General features: G+C 40.8%; 2 protein-coding genes across 3 annotated transcripts in view; one reads left to right on the top strand and one right to left on the bottom strand.

Moving 5' to 3' along the window:
* Positions 1 to 699, bottom strand: part of SUN3 (Sad1 and UNC84 domain containing 3) — a 60,782-nt gene extending 60,083 nt beyond the window's left edge. Inside the window, exon 1 of the mRNA XM_050937768.1 lies at positions 619 to 699. The gene's annotated coding sequence lies outside the window, so the exon portion shown is untranslated. The remainder of the gene's footprint in view (positions 1 to 618) is intronic.
* Positions 355 to 18,179, top strand: UPP1 (uridine phosphorylase 1). 2 transcript variants are annotated; one of them, XM_050937788.1, is made up of 9 exons: positions 355 to 627; positions 992 to 1,087; positions 4,334 to 4,401; positions 8,195 to 8,312; positions 9,888 to 10,046; positions 11,544 to 11,658; positions 13,004 to 13,213; positions 14,810 to 14,956; positions 16,296 to 18,179. In XM_050937788.1, exons 3-9 carry the CDS (start codon positions 4,349 to 4,351, stop codon positions 16,433 to 16,435), a joined length of 942 nt encoding a protein of 313 aa, XP_050793745.1. In that variant the 5' UTR covers positions 355 to 627; positions 992 to 1,087; positions 4,334 to 4,348; the 3' UTR covers positions 16,436 to 18,179. The 2 variants fall into 2 exon arrangements, with proteins under 2 accessions (XP_050793745.1, XP_050793746.1); XM_050937789.1 differs by lacking the exon at positions 355 to 627 and having other exon boundaries at positions 774 to 1,087.
* Positions 18,180 to 22,321: the final 4,142 nt, after the last annotated feature.

Consider the following 22,321-nt stretch of genomic DNA (forward strand, 5'->3'; position numbering starts at 1 on the left):
CAATTTGTTACATCTGTGTGATTGTGTGTGTATTGGGGTATGTAGTTTTAAACACACAATTATATTCATTTGTAAACAAACACACTTCCTGATACACAATACCCGTCTTACTACTCACGTAATTAACACTCCCTAGTCCATTCAGACACACACACACATACGTTCCCATTACCCACAGAGACTTGCACAGTTACAGCACGCACACGGAATGAAACACACAAGTATCCTGCTGTACACACACACTCACACACACCCTTTGTTGCATGCACACACGTCACAGACACATCCTGGGAAACCACAGTCTGAACCCCCCCCCCCCACCCGCTGTCACTGTCACACGCCTCCGGCCCGGCCTTTCCAGCATTGCTCAGCCTGGGCAGGAGAAACAGCTCATCCCGACCCCCAGGGCCAGGAAGGGCCCCGCCTCTCCCCAGACACCGCCGTGCCTCCGTGCATTGTCCCACGGCGGCAGCACGGTGACGGTGGGAACAGCCCGCCCAGCAGCAGCAGCCGGAGAAGGCAGCGGGGACTGGGACGGGGACGCAGCGGGAGACCAGAGCCTCCAGCCGGTACCGACCCGAGAGGCACCGCAGTAGCATCAGCAGCCGCATCCCTCACCTGCCGCAGGTGAGCGCCCCTTCTCCTGCCCGTCTCCGCACGGCTCAGGCTGCGAGAGGGGGGCCAGGCAGAGCCGCTGCCGCAGCGCTGGGGCGGGGCTACGTGCCCTTCCCGGGGCCAGGGGGACGGGAGGAGCCTGAGCGGCGGGGCTGGGCGATGCCAGGAAGGAGCACTAAGGGATGACAGCAAGGTGCTTGCGGCGCTAGGTTTCCTGGAACCGGAGCGAGGGAGGCGTGTAAAGGATCCGTGCCGTTGCGAAGGGTCTGCTGCTAGCACACTTCCTGGCGCTCCCCAGTCCCGGAGCTTGGTCCAGCAGCAGCATCCATCTCTGCCCTCCTCTGCCAGAGACCTGACTCCCTTGCTTCATTTCCAGCTTGGAGACCAGTGCAATAGCTTGTGCCATTCAAATACTGTTGAGAGCGACTGGACTTGGGCAGCCGCTGGAGTTCAGCTTCTCCTTCCCAGCAAGGTAGGTTACAGCTGATGCAAGCAATGCCCTCCTTTAACTGTGCAGAGAGGTGCGTAGTGTGCCGATTGCTATTGTGCCCAATATACGCATTTCTAGTTAAAATTCCAGTACTGGAAGCCCCGTGTGGGAACTGGGATTTCATTTCTTTGTCCCTCCCTTTGCTGATGAGGAAATGAATCATAAAGCCAACAGCACTGTACTGTGCTTTTCTGAAATGCCAGAATTTTTCCTGGTTTCAGAGTAGCAGCCGTGTTAGTCTCTATCCGCAAAAAGAACAGGAGTACTTGTGGCACCTTAGAGACTAACAAATTTATTTCAGCATGAGCTTTCCTGAGCTACAACTCACTTCTTCAGATGCATAGAATGGAACACACAGACAGGAGATATTTATACGTACAGAGAACATGAAAAGGTGGAAGTATGCACACCAACAGGAAGAGTCTAATCAATTGAGATGAGCTATCATCAGCAGAAGAAAAAAAACTTTTGAAGTGATAATTAAGATGACCCATAGAAGATGTGAGGAGAACTTAACATAGGGAAATTTTTCCTGGTACTAGTAGAGAGTTTTATGGGGGTCAGATGTTTGGCGGGGGAGGTAGTTTTTCTTTGGAGCAAAGTATACCCCTGTTTCACAATTAGACTAACAGATCTGCTGCAGGTTCATCCTTATACTGATGAAGAAACCCATACTGAATTGTCATTATATGAGTGATATATAAGTATGCATACAATATGAAGGGAAAGCCTGTTGCAGAAGTGCTGTATAATGGAAGCAATCACTTAAGGATGAGGGAAAATATGCTCATAGTGCAAATTGAGGGCCTAACCAACTCCTGTTAATGTCAGCAGGAGTCATTCCAATGAGTTTAATAGGAAATGGATCAGAACCTGAATACTAGCTCCTACTTTAAAACAATACTAGTAAGACATTAATCAAAGAAAGCCACAGTAAAATGTATGGGCTTTGCATAGTTGTAAAATATTACTCATCAGATCTGAACACTGATTAAAATAGGGAATCTATTTCTAGGTCTGAAATTTGCACCTGTTTTGTACTATATACTGTGTACCTTCTTCAGAAAACAATAATTTCTTAATACCTATCTAATGTCACTGGTGTCATAGAAAAGGAAGATTGTTAAAATAGTTTCCATGGCTATCAGAAATGGAAATTTTTCTTCTAAGTAATGTTTTCTATTTTAGTAGATTTTATTAATCTATGTATCTAGCGATCTATAACACACTAGTGTATTGAAGTGAATATTGATTCTTTAGTAAAGAAGATTAAAGATCCAAAATTAAAAGTCCTGAAAATAATTTAAATAGTTGTAAATTTACATAAAAAATCATTTAATCATTCATCAGTTTAGGCACTAAACAGGATGTGAAAGACTCCTTCTCCATCTGGGATCAAATGTAGTCAAGATACATAAGTGTAATATATTAGTTATACAATATGTTCTTATTACTGGAAATAATACAATTCCAGTTCTCTCACATACTTGGATCAATAATTGCCTAAGAACTGTAGCATGATTTTTCTGCAAACATTAACACATTTAACAGTTATGTTCTTCCTCTATAAAGTACTTGTAATGATGCCTGACTATAATCACAGAGGCAAGTCCATGGAGTTGGACCAGTGTAACTGGTGATGAAATTTGACCCAGTTTGTAGTTTCCTGCAATGTCGCTATACATTTAACATAGTTTCTTTTGATAAAGCTGATTACCTTACATAAAGGAAAAACCCTTCCTCTAAACATCAGCACATTTCCAATACTCAGTAACTTGTTACGAGCGGGGTGAAACCTGTTATAAGTTGAGTTAAAACCCCAGTAAACATAACGGTGAGCATAAACCCCCACCTAAACAACCTGCCCTGTGTGAACCTGCACAGGAACTTTTGTCTGAATATTATTATGGGTAGGTTTTGTGTATGTGTGTGTAGAGAGGGATCACACACAAACTGAGGACAAACAGAGGGAGAGGCAAGAAAGCCAAGTAGGTGCTCCGAACCTCTAATCACAGTGTGAGCCTGGAAAAAAGCTAGAGAGAGCACTTTGGGGTATGGTATTGGCTCACGAGGCGTGGGAGTGGAGACTACAGCTTTGTCTACACTTGTACTTTTTTTGGCAAAGCTTTTATTGGTCAGGGGTGCAAAAAGAACACCGCCCCTCAACTGAAAGTTTCACTGACAAAAGCACCAGTGTGGGCAGTGTTATGTCAGCAGGAGATGCTCTCCCGCCGACACAGCTACACCACTCATTGGGGGCGGAGGGACGTTAATTATGTCAACAGGGGAGCTCTCTCCCCTCAGCATAAAGCAGTTACTCAGGAGACCTTACAGTGGCACAGCGGCAGCGGTATATCTGTGTCATTGCAAGGTCCATAGTGTAGACATAGCCTAAGAAATTGCTTCTTTTGTTCTTGGTTCCTTCTGTATTCAGGACTTTGCCAATTCCTTGTAAGTAAACAGACTGCATTGAAGAAAAATACTAGACTCCATCAATTTCTGTTTCCAGCTGGAACATCTCCAGGGCCCTAAACTTTTCACTAGCCACTGGGGTCAAAAAGGGGCAGCACACTTCTCTTTTTCCACATGTAAATATTCAGGCTTTTTTCATCAGATCTTCTCTGTTTCTTTCTCGGAAATAATTTATTTTGTAATGTTGTTGCAAAATCTGACTCTTTCCTTCTATTGCAGTCATTAAGTTGTGTGTTTATTTAAGGAAGAGATTTGACTCAATAGTGTTCACCTCCCATTTATTTTGTACTTATTTGGGCTCAGCAATGATGCAGAACTTCCTTTACGACATTTTATAATAGTCATACAGAATGTGTTAATTCTATTTTGCATAAGAATGACAAAAATGTCTACATAGCTCAAGTTTTGATGCAGAGATATTTAATCCACCAGCGTCAACTGTAAAATTATCTATATTAATTTTGGGTAAATGCATATTTAAAAAAATCTAATGGTCAGATGCTCACATTGTTGAAATTTCACCATTTTTTGAAGGGGCTGTATTATGTGTGGACCATATTGTTAATATTTTTATTTAATTTTTTGGAGTTAAGATTAATGCCTATATAGGCTAGATGCAACATCTGCATTACAGTTAATGAAACTAATTTTAAAATGGGACTATGCAGTGTGTGAAATTAAGCATGTGTGTAGATCTTTGCAGGATCAGGGCCTTATTTTGTCACTGAAGTACCATTCACTGTATTCTTCCTTCAGGTCTAACAGTATAGAATGGCACCTGGTATAGCAGCTGAGAAGAAGACTGAGGATGAACAGTCTTCAAAGTAAGAACCAAAACTAATTTCAGTATCTACCTTTAATTTATATAAACGTACCACTTTTAACTCCTCCCAAATAGCATGTTTTTCATTTCACAACCTAATTTTTTAAATAGTAGAAATCTACAGTACATATGTGGACTGTGGCCAGGTCTAAGCCCAAAACTTTTGCTGCTATTGTAATATCAGTTAGGCATGTGATTTCTTTCCAACATTTTTGTCCTGGGAAAAGCCTTAGTGTGGACTCAGTTATAGTGGCAAAAAAGTGCATTGGCAGGTAGGTATAGTTTTATTTAGTTTAGACACCAGCACTCTTGCCAATATAAGTTTTGTCTAAATTAGAAAGGTTTGCCAGAATAGCTATACCAGTATACTTATACTGTCATTGTAGGAAAACCACCACCCTGAACGATGATAGCTACCTCAACAGAAGCGTTCTTCTGTCCACATAGCTACATCTACATTGGATGTTATTTCATTATAGCTACATTGGTCAGAGCTGTGGCTTTTTTCATACCCCTGACTGAGGTAACTATGTTGATATAACTTTCAAGTGTAGACAAAGCCTAAGCTATTAGTTCATGATTCTGGGTGCAGAAGGCACTGGGCCTTTGGCCTCATGTATCATAAGTAGGGTTGCCAATCCTCCAGGATTGGCCTGGAGTTGCCAGGAATTAAAGATTATGTCATGTGATGAAATCTCTAGGATTCGTCCAACCTAAATTGGCAACCCTAATCACAAAGCACTTTGAGGTGTACACCAAGGTCTACACCAGTTTCTGGCTAATAGAGTTTCCAGCCTGCTGTGGCTTCACTTTGTAAGCTGACTTTTGCAAAGTTTCCTTGTCCTAATACAGAAGTTGCATACATAATTTTCCTCTATCCAGTCTGCATTCAACGTAATGTGAGGGTATCATAAAGTGGCAAGGATTTGATTTTTCCCCGTTGCTCTTGGCATATTCTAATTCTTCAGTCAGGGCTGGATACACCATCTCTTTTCACTAGCTAGTCAGAGGAGCTGTTTCTAGACAAATGGTTTATCAATCTTTATTTAAAAAAAAAAACACAATGAGGAGTCCTTGTGGCACCTTAGAGGCTAGTCTGTAAGGTGCCACAAGATCTCTTCATTGTTTTTACTGATACAGGCTAACACAGCTACCATTCTGAAACCAGTCTTTATTTGTGTCTTTTCTTCTCTTTCTGTTCATTTTTACACTCTTTTCTCTGTTTTCTCTGATCTCTTCAGTATTTTTTCCTACTATGTTGTCTCTGATTTCCACTTCTTCCCCATTGTCTCTCTCATCTCCTCTTTCAGATCCCTGTTTGTGTTGTCACCAATCTCACCTGCCCGTATTCAGATTCTGTCATTGCTTTCCTCCCACTATGGTCTGGGTGCCTGGCTCCAATGGATCCACTCTGCCTGGGATTCTAATTGGGACTGCCTCTGAAATCCTCAAGAAGGTGGGAGGGCTGGTCAAAATATAATACAGCCTCAGACCATATGAACTTTGCTGCAGTTTCTTCATGTGGCAGGAGGGTGTGATGCACTTTGTACCTGCCTGCCACACCCCCATCCTCACCTCCTCCTTAGCCTTGGCTCCACAACCAGTTTCACTGCTTAATATTAAATTATTTTAGACAGGGATGGTAGCACTCCCTGTTATTAAGATTGCCTAACACAAGCCATTATACAATCCCATTTTCAGCTCCTTATAACTTTCAAACTTCAACAGATAGGGCTGAAATTTTCCATGCAGGCTGGTAGGGGAAATATACTGGTTTGCAGTGTTACTGTTCTGTCAACTTCTTCTTTGAGAAGCTTTAGCACCTCCATGATTTGGAGCAGGGACTTGAAATTTTGCATAGGGAGGTCTGGGTGTCAGGGGTGTACCTTTTGATGATCCCCCTAAAATATGCTCAAATTTGACCAAGTTGTAAGTCTTTGAAACTTCACAGTTCACATACGCTCAGTAGAGATGTCACAGAATTTTGCTGCTAAATTCTCCAAAGATTCTGTGCTCACTGAGCTGTCCCCCTCTCAAGGCCGGCTCCAGGGTTTTTGCCACCCCAAGTGGTGTGTGTGTGGCGGGGGAAAGCTGTGATATGCAGCAGTTCTACCACCGCCACTTCATTCCTTGGTAGCAATTTGGTGGCAAGTCCTTCCCTCCGAGAGGGACTGAGGGACCCACTGCTGAATTTCCACCCAAGAGCCGGACGTGCCACCCCTTTCCATTGGCCATACCAAGCACCTGCTTGCTGCTCTGGTGCCTGGAGCTGGCCCTGCTCCCACCCCTCACAGCTCATACATGTGTCTGCATACATGCACCATCCCCACATGGCTGGGCACCTGAATTGAAAGCATGGATCCCATGTCTCTTGTGCTTTCAATGACTCACAACCCCCCTATCAGGTGTCCAGGCAGTGTGAAGGGGGAAGCCACATGACTTGAATGCAGAGAGATTGAGAGCAGAATCGGGGGGCACTGAGCGAGGAAGGAAAGGCGTAGATTGGACCAAGGAGCTTGTGAGACTGGTACTGGCTGGGAGGGGAGATGGGGACTGGTTGGTCTCAGAGACTGGAGTTGGAACTAGTGATAGAAACAGGATGGGTTGGGGGAAGCAGGTCTGAAGAGGAGGGAAGAGACTGGAACTGGGAACCAGTGGGTGGGGGATAGGAACAGATGGGAGATAGGTCTGATGAGAAGCTGGGGTATAAGGTCAGAACTGGGACTGGCTGAGTAAAAAGACTGGAGACAAAGAGTTGAGGTCAGGGGAGCTGGAACTGCATTCATGATGCTAGTTGTTCTGGTGCCACAGCAGCCTTTGGTGGGTAAAAGGTGGAACTGCAGCACTTCTTGGGCAGAATGTGTTTTCTACGAGAGAAAAAAATTCTGTGCCAGACATGAATTCTGCACATGCACGATGGCACAGAATTCCCCCTGGAGTAGTGTATGCATGATGATGCAGTCTTTAACTGCGTAATCATAGAGTGTTTTTTCCACAGGACTAGGGTGACCAGATGTCCTGTTTTTCTAGGGACAGTCCCGATTTTTTAGTCTTTTTTCTTATATAAGCTCCTATTACCCCCACCCCCGTCCCAATTTTTCACACTTGCTGTCTGGTCACCCTACACAGGACTTGGGCCTCATTTAATTCAATGCACAGATTGGACCTGCTCTGGGGATGAATCAGGGTTGTGTAGTTCAGGAGGCTGTTGTCTGTAGGACCCCTGCTTCACGTATTGAAGAAGTTGGAAAGTGTGAGGTGAATGAGTAAGGGGGTTGCAGGAAGGCACAGGACAGTCTCATGTTAAGGTTTCTATGCCACAAAGTTCCAGTGCTATGGCGGGCAAGTCACTTAAACTAAACTTTTCATAGATGGTTACTAATTGTTGTTCATTTTCTGGATGCCCATTTTGAGATGCTGAGGTCTGATTTGCAAAAGTGCTGAGTGCTTACAGATACCTTGAACAAGGTTTGAATATTGTGCAGTAAATAAGGCCTGGGACCACACACTGAACAACGAGGATAAAACAAAATATTGAATAGCTACTTATTTAATGAGCACAGTGCATCCTGTGCACTGAATGAGGCAGAGGGTCTATTTGAAAAAAACAGTATGTGATCATGTCATTAAATACTGTCTCATAATGCATACACACAAGGAGTTGAGTTAAAGGTGCACAGGAAACCTTAATTCTGGCCTTTTCTAACTTTTGAGCTCTAGACTTTTACAACCTTAGTAATGTTCTTTTAACATATTTTTTGGAGTTTAATATATATTTTCCACTTCCATGACAGAGATAACTTAATTCATCTCTCCAACCCTCACCTTGAGAAAATGAAAGATGATATCCTGTACCATTTTGCTCTTGGGACTGGCACCCATGATTTTCCTGCCTTGTTTGGAGATGTCAAGGTAAGAACTTTGATTTCATTCTGGAAGTTTAAACATGTCGTGCAACTCCCACTAAAATTTAATTGTGTCCAGGATGAAATTAAAGACAGCGGCATGAATCAGTTTGAGAAATGCATGGAAAGAAGGTAAGACCTTCTCAGTGGGAACGCTGGCATCATCATACAATTTTTAGGTTTATCAGAGCTGCCAGTGTCCTTTTGTGAATATTGGGCCAAAGTCTGCAGTCCCTACTCAGGCTTCAGCCAGGCAAATCTCCCTAGTGAGACCTTACTCTGTTCCCACTGAAGTCAATACCAAACTTTCACTCATTTCGGTGGGAGCCAGTTCAAGGTCTTAGCATCCTAGCTGAAGTTTTATATGGGTAAGGACTGAGTGGGTACTACAGACTTCAGCCCATATTGCATTTACTGAGTACACTAGTATTTTCTCCTGCTTTTGCATCTACAGTGGTAGCTTCTTGTACAAGGTTTATATGAAGTGAGATGAGTTGCCCAATCCACTAAAAACAAAAACCCCATACCTGAAATAACACTCCTGAGGTGACAGAAAGTGCCTCATTTGCAAGTCCTATTTTTAAGGTATATTTTATACATTAACTGTCAAAATTAAATTTGTGAGAGCTAACATTAACTGCCTTTTTAGGATACAGTGCTACTAGCAAAAGTGTTACAGCAGTGGTGGGCAACCTGTGGCCTGTCAGGGTAGTCTACTGGTGGACGACGAGACAGTGTTTACATTGACTGTCCGCACGCATGGCCGCCTGCAGCTCCCAGTGGCCACGGTTTGCTGTTCCTGGCCAATGGGAGTTGTGGGAAGTGGCGGCCAGCATGTCCCTGTGGCCCACACCACTTCCTGCAGCACCCATTGGCTAAGAACAGTAAACCACAGCCACTGGTAGCTGTGGGCAGTCATTCCTGCGGACAGTCAATGTAAACACTGTCTCACGGCTTGCCAGCAGATTATCCTGATGGGCTACATGCGGCCTGCAGGCTGCAAGTTGCCCACCACTGTGTTACAGTATATGTGCCCTGGAAATGGATTCTATGTGGATACTGGATCAAAAATAAATCTCATGGTATTATTTAGGCTTGCTGTTTGAACTCTTGGGTTTGGCAATACCACTATATTCCAACTGGGAAGTGCTATTTCAGCCTCAGGGTTCATTCCTAGCTAGTTCTCTATATGCCAATACAGTTATGGAACCCTCCCTCCCTTGGCATATTCAGATAATTTCTCCTTTACATCCACTCTGCCTCTGGCACCTATTATTAAAAACACACCCCAGTACAAAACGCCATTTTAAATATATGTAGCCCTAGTTCTACATTTTGTACTATACTAATGAAATTCCATTGTCAGGCAATGACAGAGAACTTCTGAGACCATGTTAAGCCTTATCAAACATTTATCTTTACAGACCTCTACAAGGAGTGTAACAATAAAAATAATGTAGTTGGGAATAATTCTGATTAAACCTTTTGCATTATCATATTTACCTTTCCTTGTTCTTGAATATGCTGCATCGTGTAGTCAGCTGCATAATTGATGTGGTTTGTTGAATTCTGTCCATGCTAGTTTGTATGTGTTGGAGGAAGCCCTTCACGGATGAAAGCTTTTATCACCTACATAGCTGAAGAGCTTGGACTTGGGAGTGTCGGTGCTGACTATCCCAACATCTGTGCCGGAACTGACCGTTATGCAATGTACAAAGTAGGACCCGTGTTATCAGTCAGTGTAAGTATTAAGCATTAAGAGGCGGGGGGTGGGAGGGGGAGAGAGGAATTATATTTGCTAGTGCTTCTGAAGAAAAGGACAAGGCCTAGTCCTTGATTTTTGTGTTGAGTGTTCCTGAAGTAGAACAGAATGTTTTTCAATATACAATGCAGTAGTTGCAACTGAATCAACAATTTAAGTATATCTTAAATGGGACACGAATGCAGATTTTTTAAAAATATTTCTTTAGAGGATATACATCCAAATTTTCAGGGCAGCTCAGCCAGCTCCTTCAGGATTCCCCCCATGTAAGAGTAACCACTGTGTCACGTAGATGCAGTGGCTTTATGCCACCTCTCCTTCCAGATCCCAGGATAGTAAGGCTTTCCCAGGAGAAAGGGAGCATGGCTGGCATATTCCTACATCCCAGTGATTCCTGGCTGCCACAACAATCCTTTGTAATCATGAATAGCATGTTTTCTACCCTATTGGTCCTGTGCCAGGGACAACACGAAGACTGCTTACACTAAGTGCAGATGGGGAAGGAACAAAGGTGGCTGTTTCTCAGCTATGTCTAATGATCCAGGGTGAGATTTTCAAAAGGTACTTAGGTGGCTTAGGAGTACAAATACCAGTGAAAGTGCATGGAACTTGTGATGCTAAGTCACATAGACTATGTCTACACTACAATAAAGGACTCCTGGCACAGCTGCAGCTGGCCCGGGTCTGGGGACTTGGACTTGTGGGGCTCGAGCTGCGGGCTAAAAATTACAATGTAGATGTTTGGACTCAGACTGTAGCCTGGGCTTAGAGATCACTGCAAACCTGGGCTCTGACACAAGCCAGAAGGTCTACACTGCAATTTTTAGCCCTACCGTCCAAGTCCTGTGAGCTCGAATCAGTTGGCCCAGCTCCAAGACTCGGTGCCAGTGTTTTTTTATTGCAGTGTGGACGTACCCAAAAGCACTTTTGAAAACCCAGTCTAGCCCATAGCATCAGCTCCACAACTGTGGCCCTATTGTGCTCTCTTCCCCTCAAGGTGTGAAGAGTCATATCATGATGTAAGCGGGAGCAGATTCAGGCTTGTGAACTTTGTGACTATACCACAGCCTCTGCCTTTTGTAAGATTTTAGCTCAGCTAGAATCACCAGTGTTTCAGATCATTAAGAACTAGCATGAACATTGCTCTTGGGCCGTGTAGAAGCTTTGTGAGGGCATGTAACTGTAAAAGATTAGAATGGGACTCAGGTTTAGAATATAGAAAATATAACATTTTTAAAATTAACATAACCCAGGGTATTAGGGAACACTGGACCTGATCCAAAGTCCATTGAAGTCAATAGAAGTCTTTCCATTGACCACAATAAACTTCTGCCCCGGCCCATAGGTTAGGTTTGTACAAGAATACTTTTGCATGTATTTTTCATAGTATTTCATTAAAGAGATCTGCTCCAATTCCCGACTCGTCTGTTAATAATGTATATTAATGTTCAGTGTGACTTTCTGATTTCATTTCAGCATGGTATGGGCATTCCCTCTATCGCAATCATGTTACATGAGCTGATCAAGCTGTTATATCACTCCAAGTGTTCCAACGTAACCATTATTCGCATTGGCACCTCTGGTGGAATAGGTATTTCCCCTTCATATTTCTCTTTTCTTGAAATTAAAGCATCTCTGTAGTGAAAGGTTTATAAAACAGAGGCATAGTAATGATAATGTCTAACACTTATTTCATTTTCAGAGGACTTTACAAATTAATTAATGCTTATGATTGTTTGGTGAATATTTAAATAGATAAAGCAGAGGTTAAAAAGTGACTTGCAAAGGAAAATAAATTGGATTTGTTTCTTCTTTTCCTTCTTTATGGCGTATAAATAAATCCTGAAGACTTTTTAAAAAAATATTTTGCTTGGTTTTTACATTAACAATTCTGTTCCTATCTAGCCTGAATGTTTCTCTGATGACTGGAGAACTAGTGAAATGGTGACACAAGAGTTAAGAGAGTGAAAGCTGAACAACTGAAAGGGAGTTTTAATCAGTCTGTGTAAAATTTTTGCTTGTTTTTGTTAATATCTATTTGATTCAAATAATTACAGATTTTGAATAAAGGGGGACTAGATTCAAGATTCAGCAATAATACCTTTTAAATTAAGGTGTCAGAGCTAACATTATACATCCCAGAGAAGTCCTCCATCCAAATAAGGGAGCACTGAAATTGACATTCCTGTTTGTTCTAATATTAAGAAAAACAGAAGAAATTCCTTTCAAGGCTTCTTCAAGGCATCATAGAGAAGTAAAAAAGAATGCAAGTCCAATATTTTAAAAAACACACACCTTTTTAGGGTTTTAAGATCATCTTTAAAATACTGGTACAGTCTCAGTGAGTGCATCTTAGTTCTGCTATAGGACACGTGAGTTCCTATCTTTCACACCTTAGTTCATAATTCTGGATCATGACAGAGAGAGAGAGAGAGAGAGAGAGAGAGAATGTTCAGGTTTTCAGTCATACATAGAACTCTTATTTTTCCTTAGACTTAATTACTCATCAGATAAAAAATTCTTTGATTTATATAATTTTACAGTGAAAGGCGACATCTCACTCCCCAGACAGGAAAATGTGCTTGAGTGAAGAGATCTGCAGCAAGCTGGAGAAAAGCTCATTCGTGCCCTATGTGAAACATTTCCTTAACAGTTTGGATTTGTCAGACCATTAAGAATATTTTATAGCCCTTTGTGTTGTCCTTTATGTAAATACCTTTTTAAGTAGCAGTATGCTGTGTCTCCTCTATAGAGTTATTTTAAAGTATTTGGAATAATAAACTACAAACATGCACATAGATCCTAATACTTCTCCTATTGAATTTAGTGGCAACTCTCACTGATTTCAGTAGGAACAGGTTTGGGCTATAATGTACCTTGTTTACTTACGATCAGAGAAGCCGAACAGCTCACTATATGTATTTTTTTTACAACAGGTCTGGAGCCAGGCTCAGTGGTAATAACCAGTCAATCAGTAGATGCTACCTTCAAGCCTCAATTTGAACAGGTTATCCTGGGAAAGACTGTAATTCGCAGTACCAACCTTGATGACCAACTAGCTAAGGAGTTGATGCAGTGCAGTAAGGAGATAAATGAATTCAATACAGTCATTGGAAATACTATGTGCACTTTGGATTTCTATGAAGGTAATAGAAATAGCAATAGAACAATAGAAGTAAATTAGTAAACAGTAACATATGCAAATCAACCTGGATTAGGGGATTTAGGCCCCAATCCAGCAAAGCACTTAAATATGTGCTTAGCTTTAATGAGATGAGTATTCAGGTTGATCTAAATGAAACTACAGCTCACATGCTTAAATTTAAGCATGTATTTAAGCCCTTTGCTATATTATGGTGTAATTTTGTGATGTCCTCCCCCCAGTGATAATCTAAAAAAAGAGTTGACAATGACTGACAGCTGATAAATTGTATATCTTTTGATTACTGAATTATCAAGGTATTTGTTTAGTGGAGTTGCTATAATCACCGTTAGTGCCCTGTGGAATTGGATAATGAGAGTTATTGGCTGGTTTTTTCTTTTAATTATTCATGTGTCTAGAAGAAATTTTCGGTAAGGAGCCCTGGAAAGAGTTGCTGATTCATCCTTAATTAACCATTAATTGGATGATTGGATGTTACATCAATAGTGCCACATTTGGGATGGGCAAACATCACATATTTAAATTTGGGATTGATTTAGATAAGCATCCACTATTTCAGATGTTTCTCTGAACCTCCCAGGTCTACAAACTGAGCTGGAAATCTTGTGAGAACAAGTTTTCTCCCCAAATATCTGGCACTTCTGCCTCTAGTTGTGGCTGGATATACTGCAAGAAGAGCTTTGCTTGGAGGGAACACAATCCATGGTTCTAGCAGTACTCAAGGCAGATCTCAAGTAGAATAATGTCAATATGTGAGAACTGTAAAGTTTATTTTGGCTTATGCAGTCTAACACTGCTTAATAAAAAAATCTGTTTCTTTAGCCCCAAAGAGCTGAAATAAGCTAACTCTTTCCTAAAAATAGGCACCAATACTGTCCGATTTTACAAAACTCTTGATTCCTCCTTATGTTAAAAAGTCTTCTAAGCATCAAAAGGGATGAGATTGTTCCTCCCCTCTCTGGATCAGAAAGGCATTAGAAGATCTGCATGCTTTTTTAGGGGACTGTTAAACTCAAAAGTAATCAATACATCAAAGTAACAGAGAGGAAGTGTCACAATTAAAATCTGATACTTAATTCATCTGAGGGACGATAACCTACATTTTCCTGTTTATGAATTGGATAATTTAGTTCAGGGGTTCTCAAACTGGGGGTTGGGACCGCTCCAGGGGTTGCAAGGTTATTACATGGGGGGTTGCGAGCTCTCGGTCTCCACCCCAAACCCCACTTTGCCTCCAGCATTTATAATGGTGTCAAATATGTAAAAAAGTGCTTTTAATTTAAAAGGGGGGTCACACACAGAGGCTTGCTATGTGAAAGTGGTCACCAGTACAAAAGTCTGAGAACCACTGATTTTAGTTGGTCTTTTCATATCTAATTACTCTGATCCTAAATTCAAGTAATAACTAATAAATTACATTTATAGAGTGCCTTTTAAGTGAATACTGTGCGTACTGCAATGATAAAAATTAGGAAGGGTATATTAGAAATTGTAACAATCTTGTGTCCCTTAGAGACTGAAACTGTCCCCTGTACTTTCATCAGTACCAAAAAACAATCTATATTTATATGCGTTATAGGCCAAGCCCGTCTGGATGGTGCAATCTGCTTATATGCTGAAGAAGAGAAACTGCAGTATTTGAAGGCAGCTTATGATGCTGGAGTCCGAAACATTGAGATGGAATCTTCAGTTTTTGCTGCTATTTGTAATCTTAGTGGTGTCAGAGGTAATTGGATATATGGCATTTTATTTAGACTGAATCATCTGTGTTTCAGAAAACATACAGTGTACAGAGTTTCAAAGCATTACATTCATTGCAGTGTAAAGCTATGATACTGCACTATTTGCATATATGATTATAAATATTTATAGATGCTGTTAAGTTTTATTCGCTAGAACTTTGCAGTGTATGTATGCCAGGTCTATGTAAACCTCCTCACACAGCTCTGATCCAGTTTAGTCCTCATTAGTAGCTATTCCAGCCCTTGCCTTGCACTGAGAAGCAGTCATTCAAGTACCAAAGTATCTGAAGGTACTATTGTAGCTGCCTTAAAGTCTGATAGGAAACTGCAGTAACTTTAATCAGTCAGGTAGCCTCTATATACATGAAACTATACTCACTTTCTTTACTTGCATATCAAAATGAAATATCAAGAGAGAGAGTAACTAGATTTCCATTTGGAATTCTGAAACAATTAAGAAGGGTTTTTAGTTGCCTGGTAAATAATGGGGTTCCCAATTTAAAAAGTATGCACTCTTGTGAACTTTAGTTATGAGGTAGTTAATGTTTAGGTAGGTGACCTAAGAAAAGTTGATCTGGTACAACTTTAGAGTAGTCATTTTATGTTACTTTCCCATTTGCTATGTCCATGTTCTAAGGTCACAAAGTCTTCCTCATGCTCCAGTACGTCTGTTAGTCTATAAGGTGCCATAGGACTCTTTGCTGCTTTTAAAGTCTTCCTTTTCTAACTGGTCTGAGATATGAGAGCATAACTTGTTGCGAGGAGTTTATTACCTCTTTTACTCCCATTTTTTCTCTCCTCAGGAAGCCCACACTGCACCTGCTCTCTTCATCACTATTATTACCCACAGTAGTTGGATTCAAGCTAGCTCAAGTAGGTTAGCCCAGGCACAGTGTTTGCTGTGTAGACATGCCCTTATTCTCTGATGCAATTTTACCAATCAGATGTCTTGAAAAAATAAATCCCATTCAGAAAAAAGTTCTAATCATGCAATGACCATGAATGTTCTGAATGTGACCATAGGTTGGAGCAGCTCCATCAGCTTTACTAATAGCTTGATAGTTTGCTTCAAACTATTAGTAATTTTAAAATAACATCTACAGTGAGATAGGTACTTAATTTAGTTATTTATTATAAGGTATGATTTCCATTGTGAACTGCTCAAACCCATCACTGAAACTATTAGTTTCCTTGGCTTTCTCTCCTCTTGTCTGTTTTGATACCTCAAACGGGGGTGTACAAGTAGAAGATGCCCTCATGCTTTCTCACTGTGAAAGTTACCTAAATGTCATTTCTAACAAACACTGTGTCTTTTATCTCTAGCTGCTGTGGTGTGTGTCACACTTCTGAATCGACTTGAAGGGGATCAGATTAGCAGCTCACACGATGTGCTTGTGGAGTATCAGCAGAGACCGCAGAAATTAGTGGGACACTTCATTAAGAAATGCCTTGGGAAAGTGTGATGTACCCACCCCTTTGCTGATTATTAGCAGAAAGCTAGTATTTCATCTGACTTGAAATAATGCTCATAACTATAAATGCCTATAAAAGCTCTTTTTTACCTCAGGATAGCTTACACCAACCAAAATGCACAAAAGCTAATCATTAGTAGCTGTATGTTTCAGTAGCAGAATATGCTGAATAATTTTAAATGAAGATTTACCTTATTTATATTATATTAGAGGACATACGGTTTTACACTTTTCTGTATACAGTAACTCCTCGCTTAACTTCATAGTTATGTTCCTGAAAAATGCTACTTTAAATGAAACAATGTTAAGCAAATCCAGTTTCCCCATACGAATTAATGTAAATAGGCGGGGTTAGGTTCCAGGGAAATTTTTTTTGCCAGACAAAAGACACATTTATATGTATGTGTATATATATAAATATGTCTTTTGTCTCGTGAAAATTTTTTCCCTGGAACCTGTTTGGTTGGTGTAACATTTTTCAGGAACACGCACACACACACAGTATAAGTTTTAAACAAACAGCTTAATACTGTACACAGCAATGATGATTGTGAAGCTTGGTTGAGGTGGTGAAGTTAGAGGGTGGAAGAGGGTGGGATATTTCCCAGGGAATGCCTTACTGCTAAATGATGAACTAGCACTCGGCTGAGCCCTCAAGGGTTAACTCATTGTTAATGTAACCTCACACTTTACAAGGCAGCAGGAATGGAGGGAGGAGACACAGCATGACAGAGAGAGACAGAGACACACCGTGTGTGTGTGTGTGTGAGAGAGGGAGAGACTGAGACACACACGATGTTTGTGAGAGAGACAGTCGTGCATTGACCCTTTAAGTATGCTGACCCCATTCTAAGTACATTGCCTTTTAAAGTAGATCAGCAAGTTGAGACAGCAGCTGCTGCCAGCAAGCTTCCTGAGCCCTGTGGTGTGCACACTGTTCTGTGGAAATGGGGTATGGGAGCAGGGGGAGGGGGACACCCTGACATTAGCACCTTGCTTCCTCCCCATGCACGGCAAGCAGGAGGCTCCTAGGAGCAGCTCCAAGGGAGAGGGCAGGAGAAGCACATGGCAGTGGGTGGAGGGACAGCTGAACTGCCTGGCAATTGATAGTCTGCTGGGTGGCTGCCGCAGAGGGAACTTAGCGGAGCTGCTAGGGGGGCTGCCAGTCAACCCTGGTTCCACCCTGGTACCAAGCAGGCCGTTCTTTCTACAAGCACTGGACAAAGCAGGTGGCTGCCAAAAAACATTATAAAGAAGCATTGCACAACTTTAAATGAGCATGTTCTCTAATTGATCAGCAATGTAACAACTAAACATTGTTAACTGGAACAACGTTAAGTGAGGAGTTATTGTATAAGAAATTAGCCCTAATGTGCAGGATTAGACAATAGTAATATATAAAAATGCTTTATTTATTCACTCTAGCAAGAAGAATATATTAAGTATTTGCGAAGCCAAACATTAAAAGTAGCTTCAAAAGAAGAGCTAAATTCATTACCTCAAAATGCCATGTAAATAGTTATCACAGCCTTTTATACTCTAATTTCACACAAGTGATCTGGCAAAAATAAGGTGTACTGTAAATCCTTACTGTGTTTCATATTTAGTAATCTTTGAGTAAACTGCATTATTTTCATCTCAGTAAAAAAATCATGAAATGACTAAGTCTGGGACTGAATTTCCACACCATTCCTCAGCTTCCAAGTCATGATTAAATAAGGCCATTTGTATGTAACGTTGGGCTTAATATGTGCTTAAATCCATATGTATTCAGCAAAGCACTTCAGCATGTTTTTAAGTCCCATAGCTTAAATTAATCATGTGAGAACTGAAGGCACTCACAGGAGATATACACTACTCAGGATTGGGGACAGGGGACATGTTTTCTCTCTCCTGATTATTTCACAGTCATCACCTTTCTTCTTAACTTACCTTCACCTCCACATCCTTAGAGGATGGCAGTCACTCCTGCAATCATTCATGGTTCTTTTGGAGAATTCTGGAATGCCTTCAGCTATTGAAACAAATCCACATTTGACGTCTCCAAAGAACATCTCTGCATTCCTCCATTACCATCACCCTGGGTCTCTTTAAAATTGCTCTCTTTACAACTATGGACTCTGGATAACTCTAAGAAAAACTGTGTGTCCTGCAATGGATGGTGCAAATGGTACAAGAGTAATACTTGAGAATGGAGAAAGGTAAATACTGGTGTTCCCCATGGGTCTGTACTGTGACCAGTTCTATTCAACACAGTCATAAATGATCTGGGAAAGGGGATAAACAGTGAGGCGGCAACATTTGCAGGTGATACAAAACTAGTCAAGATAGTTAAGTCCAAAGCTGACTGTGAAGAGTTACAAAGGGATCTCACAAAACTGGGTGACTGGGAAACAAAATGGCAGATGAAATTCAGTGTTGATAAATGCAAAGTAATGCCTATTGGAAAACATAATCCCAACTATACATATAAAATGGTGGGGTCTAAATTAGCTGTTACCATTGTAGAAAGAGATCTTGAAGTGATTGTGGATAGTTCTCTGAAAACATCCACTCAATGTTCAACGGCAGTCAAAAAAGCAAACAGGATGTTGGAATCATTAGGAAAGAGATAGATAATACAACAGAAAATATCATATTGCCTCTGTATAAATCCGTGGTATGCCCATGGTGTGCCCACATCTTGGACACTGTCACTCCATCTCAAAAAAGATATATGAGAATTGGAAAAGTACAGAAAAAGGCAACAAAAATGATTAGTGGTATGGAACGGCTTCGATATGAGGAGAGATTAATAAGACTGGGATTTTTCATCTTGGAAAAGAGAGGATTAAGGGGGGATACGATAGAGGTCTATAAAATCATGACTGGTGTGGAGAAAGTAAATAAGGAAGTGTTTATTTACTCAACACAAGAACTAGGGATCACCAAATGAAATTAATAGGCAGCATGTTTAACATGAACAAAAGGAAGTATTTCTTCACACAACACAGAGTCAACCTGTGGAACTCTTTCCCAGAGGATGTTATGAAGGCCAAAATTATAGCAGAGTTCAAAAAAGAACTAGATAAGTTTATGGAGGATAGGTCCATCAATGGCTATTAGGATGAGCAGGGATGGTGTCTCTCACCTCTGTTTGCCAGAAGCTGGGAATGGGCGATGGGATGGATCTCATGATGATTGCCTGTTCTGTTCATTCCTTCTGAAGCACTTGGCATTGGCCTCTACTGAAAAACAGGATACTGGGCTAGATGGACCTTTGGTCTGACCCACTATGGCCATTCTTATGTTCTTGAGGAGACATGGCGAAACTAACCAAAGTATATGGCACTAATCCAGCCTGGACAAGTTTTCTTTCTGTGTATTGTAGCCAATCATCACTCAAGTGATGTTGAGCTACATTATATATCCCGTAAGGAGTGATGTGACCATTCTGTATATATAGTCCCCCCAAAACATGGGAAAACTCTAAAAGCAGGTAAAAAAACCAGTCAGCAACAAAAAGGCTAAAGAATAATGCCACTAGATGGCAGCTGTAGTAGCGTCTTATTCCCATTGGACCTGTTTTACAACAGGGAAGCGTGTAATAAAGGATGTCCAGGCAGCACTGAAGAGATGAAAGGGAGAAAATGTGAGAAAGAAAAGCCTACACATCATACTGGAAAGAAGACTGCAGATAGTTGGGCTAGGCACAGTATGGACTTCCAGGAGATTGGGAGTGTGAAGCTCTCAATTTTCTGAGGAATAGGGGAGGCTCATTATGAATTTTCTGTAGTGGGGCAGGGTAAGGGGAAATACAGATTAATAGATTCTAAGGCCACAAGGGATCATTGTGATCATGTAGTGTGACCTCCTGCAGAACACAGGCCATAGAAGCCCCTGCCCCCGCCACCTCCAAATATTTTCTAGAGCAGATCTATTAGAAAAACAATCATGATTTAAAAATGGTCAGTGATGGAGACTCCATCACAACCCTTGGTAAATCGTTCCAATGGTTAATTACTCCCACTGTTAAAAATTTATGCCTCATTTCCAGTCTCAATTTGTCTATCTTCAGCTTCCAGCTATTGGATCATGTTATACCTATAAATTGAAGAGCCCTCCTGTCTGTACTTATAGATTGCAATCAAGTCACCCCTTCACCTTCTCTTTGTTAAGCTAAATAGATTGAGCTCCTTGAATCTATTACTACAAGGCATGTTTTCTAATCAGCCAATCATTCTCGTGGCTCTCCTCTGAACCCTTTCCATTTTATCAATATCCTTGATTTGTGGCTACCAGAACTGGACATAGTATTCCAGCAGCCATCCCACCAGTGCAGAATACAGAGGTAAAATAAACTCTCTACTCCTACTCGAGATTCCCTTGTTTATGCAGCCAAGGACTGCATTAGCCCTTTTGGCCACAGCATCACACTTGCAGCTCAGATTCAGCTGATTATCCATCCTCACACCCAAATCTTTTTCAGAGTCATTGCTTCCCAGGACAGAGTCCACCATCCTGTAAGTACGGCTACATTCTTTGTTTCTAGATGTATACATACATTTACATTTAGCTGTATTAAAACACACATTTGCTTGCACTCAGTTTACCAAGCAATCCAGATCACTCTGAATCAGTTACCTGTCCTCTTTGTTATTTACCACTCCCCCAAATATCAATGATGATTTTATGTTTTCTTCCATGTCATTGATAAAAATGTTAAATAGCAAGGGGACAAGAACCTAACCCTGTGGGTCCCCAATGGAAAGAGACCTGTTCCATGACAATTCCCTGTTTACAGTTACATTTTGAGACCTATCAGTTAGGCAGTTTTTAATCTGTTTAATGTGTGCCATGTGAGTTTTATGTTGTTCTAGTTTTTTGATCAAGATGTTGTGTGGTCCCAAGTTTAACACCTTACAGAAGTCTAAATATATAATGTCAATGCTATTACCATTGTCAGCAAAACTGACTCTTGGATGCAAGTTATCTGATTTAAAAATGTCTAACTTCTGTTTAACATCCCCCAGAGATATTAGTGGAAGAGATTGTGTGTTATTACCATATGATGAGACTATATCATCTGTTTTTCCCCTAATATGGAATAGAAATATTTATTTAACACTTCTGTCTTTTCTTCATTATTATGGATAAGTCTACCATTTTCATCTAGAGATGAATCAATACTTCTGCCAGGATTATTTTTGTTCCTGGAATGTTTTAAAAACTCCTTCTTACTGTCTTCAATTCTACTGGCCATAGATTTCTCTTTGTGTCCCTAGGCTTCACTTATGAATTCCTATCAACTTCCTCTTTCTTCTTTTTATTTTTTACAGCTGCCTTCTCTTCCTCTCTAAACAAGATTTATTTTAAAACTATCACAGCCTTCTTCCTCAATTGTGGGATTGTGGCTTTTTGGTCATTTAATAAGGTGTCCTTAAATTATTCCCATTGATCCCATATGATCATTCATATTTTTTATTAAATTTTTCCTCCCAGATGTTTTGGTTCATAATTATGTTCAGTTTTCTCAAATTAGCCCTATTAAAGCATCAAGTATATATATTCTATTACAGGACTGCACTTTACTCTGTCTGAACATTATAAATGTGATCAAGTCATGATTACTTATACATAAGCTAACATTAACTTTTAGTTATGTGATGAGTCTCTCTTTATCTGTTAGGACAAGGTCTAATACAGATTTCCCCCCTGTTGACTGCAACACTTTTTTTATTCAGGCATTTGCCATTTATAATGTTTAGAAATTCCAAGGATGTTTTAGTACTGGCAGCATGAGATCTCCAGCATATGTCACTCAAATTGAAATCCCCCAATAGAATCAAGTCAGTTGATAACAGCAAGGAGAAAGACACTATCTGATTGTGAGGAAGC

The sequence above is a fragment of the Gopherus flavomarginatus genome, chromosome 2, assembly GCF_025201925.1.
Source record: "Gopherus flavomarginatus isolate rGopFla2 chromosome 2, rGopFla2.mat.asm, whole genome shotgun sequence".
NCBI lineage: Eukaryota > Metazoa > Chordata > Testudines > Testudinidae > Gopherus > Gopherus flavomarginatus.